The sequence below is a fragment of the Galeopterus variegatus genome, unplaced genomic scaffold (assembly GCF_000696425.1).
Source record: "Galeopterus variegatus unplaced genomic scaffold, G_variegatus-3.0.2 Scaffold50, whole genome shotgun sequence".
NCBI classification, from domain to species: domain Eukaryota; kingdom Metazoa; phylum Chordata; class Mammalia; order Dermoptera; family Cynocephalidae; genus Galeopterus; species Galeopterus variegatus.
The window spans coordinates 1,039,362-1,045,781 of record NW_007726161.1 but is presented as its reverse complement, the minus strand read 5'-3'; the positions used below and the strand labels follow the sequence as shown (position 1 = coordinate 1,045,781).

The following is a 6,420-nucleotide window of genomic DNA, read 5'->3' as shown; positions in this document are numbered from 1 at the left end:
GGTACGGGCGCGACACTGAGGGTTGCGATCCGTTGCCGGACACGAAAAAAGACAAAAAAAAAAAAAAAATCTCATTTTATGGTGACTGTGTTATGTTATGGTGATAGGTCACGAATGAATTGTTAAATCTTTTTCCCATTTTAAGAAAAGAGACAGAAAATTACCTTTTCGCTTTGGTTGGAAGGAAGACATCGATTCGAGGGAAGGAAGTGGACGGTAATTGGTCTGAATCATGGGTAATGGGAGGTCTGGCAACACTGGCAATGCCTCAGTGGGGACCTGTAGAGAACAGACCCGTGCATGGAGAGCCCCCTCTATACACGCAGCTTACTTTCCTACAGTCAATTCCTAGGAGTGGTAACTGGGCACACCTCACAGGCAGATCCAGGCTGGAGGGGGCAGCAGTCATGTCCAATACCACCTCCGCCAAGAAATAAGTACAGATCGGCCCATTACAATGGAACACCTCAGAAAATCCATATCTTGGGTACTATCTACCCTGGCAGCTAGTGAGGCCCAGAGGAAATTACTGCAAACTGAAATTCAACAAGCCACATAAAAGCAAGCCAAGGAAGACAGTGGCAGGGTAGATCCTGTGAGCTCCCAGGGTAGATCCTGTGAGCTCCCAGAGGCTCTGAATGGGAAGCCACTGAGGGGCTGAGGGGGTTACCTTTCTTAGCTTGGCTGAATCGGCTCCAGCCGGCTGCAGCTTCTCTGACTTGTTTTCATTCACCTTAGGTAACTTCTGAACTGAGTCCAAGTTTTTACTAGTGCTTTTAGAATCACTTTTTTTAAGTCCTTTTCCTCCAAATGCTGTGGCTGAAGTTTTCACAGTCTTTTTCTTTTTCTTCCGGGGCTGGTCATAGCTGAGGTAAGACTCGAACGACATGGTGGGCTGCTCAAATTCATCATCCAAATCTGCCTCGTCAACTTTAGGGAGGCGGCCCAGAGACTTTCCCTCTGAATTAGAGGTCTTTGCTTTCCCTTCTTGAGCCTTCAGGTTGTTAGAAACCTTCTCTCTTACCTTGGGCAACAGGTCTCCTGCCCCTTTTCCTATGTCTAAGCTGTCCAGACCTTGCTTGTTCTTGTCTGATTTGGTTTTCTCCATGTCTCTGTGCTTTGGCTTTTTAAGGTGGTTGTCTGAAGCAGCCTCTGAGGAGGGTACACACTTCTTCTTGAGGCTGCTGCCCTCTCTTTCCTTCTCTTTCTTTACAACACTAGAGGGCGGTTTCTCCTTTGCACTGTCCCCTGGGAGTGGCCTTCGGTTCTCTTCTTTAGAAAGGGCCTTGTGGGATTTCTCTCTGCTCAGAGCAGAGGACTTCTCGTCACTCTTGGCGTCCATGGAGCGTTTTTCCTTGTGGGAAGACTTGTGCTCCTTGTTTTGATTCACAACCCCTTTGCTCTGGGGTTCAGCCAGGTGTTGTTCATGACTGACCCCCAGTCTGTCCTGAAAGGCATTCCTGTGGCCTTTTCCAGGCTTCTGGTGTGGGACACTGGGCTCACGGTCCTCCTCCAGGGATCTGTAATGGTCCACGTACACCTGATGAGGACTGGCAGAAGACAGAGGGGACTGAACGTGGCCATAATCAGAAGATTCATGGTCTGAAGAGGAAGCTGGTGACACTCTGTGACACCTCTTTCTCTCCTCTCTCCTCTCATGACTGTGAGACACCTTGTGAGGTCTCTCTAGCTCTGAGAGTTTTCTGTGTTTTTTCTGTCTGTGGTCAGGGCTGTAGGAATGGCTACCAGAGGCTTTCCAGTTTTCTTGGTAGTCGCCCCCCATCTCCTCCTCCTTCTGAAGGGCATCCTGAGGGCGCTTCCGGGAATTGCTCTTCTCAAAATCCTGTTCATCGGACTCAATGTTTCTAAAATAAAACAAAAAGCAGAAATAAATCTCAGTATAATCCTTGTTCAGAGGACAATCGCAGAATCTGAACTCAGAAAAGAGATGTAGATGCAGAGTTAGAAACAAGATCTTGGGAAGAAGAAAAGTGGGTTATGTTTAAAGATACCCAATTAAGTTTTAAAATTGGGAAACATTCAGTGAGCAAGTGGAAAAACACAACTGTGTTCTCTTCTGCTCTCACAGCACAACGCATCAACAACACAGGAGACAGACTTCTGTGACCAAATGTGTGCTGTGTGAAGACTTCTCCCCACTAGCAAGTAAGCAAGCAGTTCTCTAGCAGACACCCACTGGGCATCCTCTAATTCAATTCAAGTCTGATGCTATCTACGTGGAGATGGTGTCAGATCCCACAGGTTGGGGTTCAGTCCCCAAGACTGCCCCCACTTCAGATGCCAGTTGCAAGTCCAGGCTTCTGGAATTTCTGACCAACCAGCTATAAATCAGGTTTCCCACAACCCCCTCCTCGGGTTCAATTAGTTTGCTTGCGGGGCTGACAGAATTCAGGGAAGCACGAGCTTATGTTTACCGGTTTATTATAAAGGATATTACAAAGGATACAGAAGAAGAGATGCACAGGCTGAGGTATAGGGAAGGGGCACAGAGCTTCCATGACCCCCCTGGGTGCACTGCCCTCCAGGAACTGCCATGCGTTCAGCTATCTGGAAGCTCCCCAAATGCAGCCATTCTGGGTTTTTATGGAGGCTTCATTACATAGGGATGACTGGTCATTGGCCATTAGTGATTAACTTAACCTTCAGCCCCTCTCCCCTCCCAGGAGGTGGGACCAAAAAGTCTTGGTCTTTCCCGTGGCCAGCTCCCATCCTGAAGCTACCGAGGGGCTGCCAGCCATCAGCCAATCATTAGCATACAAAAAGACAGCACTGGAGATTCTCGGGATTTTGGATTTGTACACCAGGAGAAGGAGTCTGAAGATCAAATGTACATTTTCACAATATCACATTCAATAAATGAGAAATGGCAAGTTTAACTACAGGATACAAAGATCAAATATCTTGTGAACATGAAAATGCTTAAAGGGCTGGCCAGTTCGCTCAGTTGGTTAGAGCGCAGTGTTACAATACGAAGGTCAAGGGTTCAGATCCCTGTCCGGCCAGCCACAAAACAAAACAAAAAAAACGCTTAAAGATTTTTTTTTTTCTTCAATACAGGGACATGTTTAACTTGTTACATGAAAAGGGGCTACTAATTATTTATATAGTTCACAACTATATAAACAAATGCCTTTTACTAAGAGGTTAGAAACATACCAAAATGTTAGTAATGCTTATCCTTAGATGATAGAATTATAAGAAATGTTGATTCTTATTTCTGTTTTTTAATATTTTCTAATATTCTACAAGGATCATGGATTATTTTTATAACTCAGGCAAAACAGATTTTTAAATAAGAAGGCAGAAAAGGGATAATAAGGAAAAGCTTTTCTGTCTATAAACACTTCAAGTACCAGATTTAACCATGAAGTCAAACAAACCTAAACAGAAATATTCTTACCTTTCCACAGGAACCAGCTTCTTCCACTGGGCCACTAGATCCCTGGCAAAGTTTCCAACATGCTCGTGTTTTCTCAAGCTATTTACTGTTTTCCCAACCCCAGTCTCCTACAAATTTAACAAAGGAATTGTTAGGGGGTTATGGAACTAGGCTCACATTTTTCTAAAGAAATAAAGCCTCATGCTTTGAGAAATTCAACAAGCAATACTTCCTTCCTAATACATACCTTATAAGTCTCAATATTAAATTACTTTGTGCCTATGCCCCAAATCTGTAATGACACACAGTAGCAAAGCATACCAAATTCAGAGAAGGAAAAACATTTCATTAAAACACTTGTATTGTGGGCCGGCCCGTGGCTCACTCGGGAGAGTGCGGTGCTGATAACACCAAGGCCTTGGGTTCGGATCCCATATAGGGATGGCCGGTTCGCTCACTGGCTAAGCGTGGTGCTGACAACACCAAGCTAAGGGTCAAGATCCCCTTACCGGTCATCTTTTAAAAAAAAACAAAACAAAACACTTGTATTGTAACAATATATATATGCTAGTAATACAGATTTAATCAACATATCTCAATGTTCAACCCCCAAAATATGTATAATCGATTTTGACTCAATAAATAAAATAAATTATTAAATTTATTTATTTATTTATTATTTTTTTTATTTTTAAAAGATGACCGGCAAGGGGATCCCAACCCTTGACTTGGTGTTGTCAGCACCACGCTCAGCCAGTGAGCAAACCGGCCATCCCTATGTGGGATCCGAACCCGGGGCCCTGGTGTCATCAGCACCGCACTCTCCCGAGTGAGCCACGGGCCGGCCCTAAATTATTAAATTTAAAAAAATAAATAAAGTGCAAAGAAAAAAAAACAACACTTGTAGAACTTCAATGATAGCAAGGGTGACTACGGCAGATGTTAGGCATTGAACTAAGAGCTCTGCATACAGTATTTGAATCAATCTTTACAGTAACTCTGTGAGGCCAGAATCAGCCCCATTTTACAAAGAAACAGCCAAAAGTTACAGAACTTGGATCTGAATCAAGAACTAGTTGATGCCAAAGCCAATGTTACTTTAATTCTTTTTAACTTTCAAATAAAAGTAGCACAACATAAAATTCACCATTTTAACCATTTTAAAGTGTATAATTCAGGGGTTTCCAAGAACACTCATAATATTGTGCATTTCCATCATCCTAAAAAGAAATCCTGTTCCTCCCAATTCCCCTAGCCCCTGACAACCACTAATGTACTTTGTGTCTAAGGATTTGCTTGTTCCCGACTTTTCATATAAATAGAATTGTATGCTATGTAGCCTTCTGTGACTGGTCTTTTTCACTTGCAAAGCCCATGCTCTTAATCTTACTCTATATTCTCTCCAGTGGGAAGGGGATGGGATATAGTTATATGATATTTAAATTTACACAGTTCTTACCGCAAGAATGTCTACTGTAATGGGCAAAGTGGAGAGTTTCTTCAAATATTTCAATAGCTGCAGAGAGAATAAAACAAACATTAACTTCTATAGAGTCATAATCACATTCATTGGAAAAAATAAGAATAATACCTGATAGTTAAGTGCCTACTCAGTGCTAAGCATTTTACAGTAATAAGGATGGTATTATCCCTATTTTACAAGTGTGGAAACAGGCTCAGAAAATTTATGTTACTCGCCCCAGGATGCAAGTGGGGCAGGGTTCACTCAGGTCTGTGCCTTTATACTGTAGGCTTTCAAGCACTATGCTACACCAAGGGGAAATAAGACAGAGAATCAAAACCTACCAATTCTGATAAAAGTCACCAACAACTATCATTTTGCCCCAGTTTTGACAGAGAATTTATGAGAAAGTAACCAATTTTAGGAAAATTACCCATGGACCTGACGCAGAGGAAAGTAAAAGGAAGAGGAATCTACAGGAAAAGAGTACCATGTTCCCAGAAGGGTCACAGTGTTTAACAGAATTGGTTTTTTTGTTTGTTTGTTTGTTTGTTTGATACAAGTTGGAAGCCAAGAGCAATTTCAAGTTGCCAGAATCAGAGCTTTGCTATTAATGGTGAGCACAAAGTGCCTGGGTAGATTAGAAAAGCAATCTGGGATTGGCCACATTTCCTTTCTGTAGTCCCTAAAACTAGGTCAAAACCAGTAAATCAGAGCTGTTAAGATGGGGTTCCGGAGTCAGAGATAGGCTTGACAGTTTGGCTCTGTCACCTCCTGGCCAGGTAATCTTGTGCAAGTCGGTAACCTCTCTGAACCTCAGTTACTTCATCTGCAAAATAGGAACTGGATCCTCTCTCAGTAGAGGATCCTCACAAGCTGTGAGAATTCACCAAGACTAACCATGTGCAGTCCTCAGTCACAGCGCCTAGAATACCATAAAAGCTCGATAAATGATTATTAATCACTTTATTCATCAACTGACAGCTTTTTAAATGTTCTGCCCTTGAGCCTCAACCAGATATTCCTCAGCCAGTTCCTACTTACTCTATTTCTTTTTTTTTTTTTTTAAGATGACCGGTAAGGGGATCTTAACCCTTGACTTGGTGTTGTCAGCACCACACTCACCCAGTGAGCAACCAGCAATCCCTATATGGGATCTGAACCCGTGGCCTTGGTGTTATCAGCACCACACTCTCCCAAGTGAGCCACAGGCTGGCCCCTACTTGCTCTATTTCTACCCAAAGTTATGACTGGCTATGCCTTTCTCTAGGAAGTGTTTATGTGTTTGCAAACAATCTTACCATACAAGGAGTGCCACAAAGTACAAATAGTTCAAAATAGATAACTGTGGCTACCTTTACATTTAAATTTTAGATAACAAGATCTGTTCTTTTTCCATGTGCAGCCCAGGCTAGAATCAGTATGCCATACTGCTATTAGGTGAAGTAATAAGTATGCTTTTCTGGTCATTCTACTTCAATAATTACTTAATATTACCAGGCAGAGCAATTGGATTACAAGCGATAATCTTGTTTGACTGGGAACAAGTAAGAGGCCA

The 6,420-nt window shown here is 42.6% G+C and overlaps 1 protein-coding gene across 2 annotated transcripts in view; it reads right to left on the bottom strand.

Annotated features, from left to right (window-relative positions):
• The window catches only part of TCEB3 (transcription elongation factor B (SIII), polypeptide 3 (110kDa, elongin A)), an 18,666-nt gene that overhangs the window by 7,631 nt on the left and 4,615 nt on the right, over positions 1–6,420 (bottom strand). For both annotated transcript variants that reach the window (XM_008572960.1, XM_008572953.1), the window contains exons 2-5: positions 4,860–4,916; positions 3,422–3,528; positions 671–1,865; positions 165–279 (exon numbers count right to left, since the gene is read on the bottom strand). In XM_008572960.1, coding sequence (XP_008571182.1) covers positions 165–279; positions 671–1,865; positions 3,422–3,528; positions 4,860–4,916 — 1,474 coding nt within the window. The remainder of the gene's footprint in view (positions 1–164; positions 280–670; positions 1,866–3,421; positions 3,529–4,859; positions 4,917–6,420) is intronic.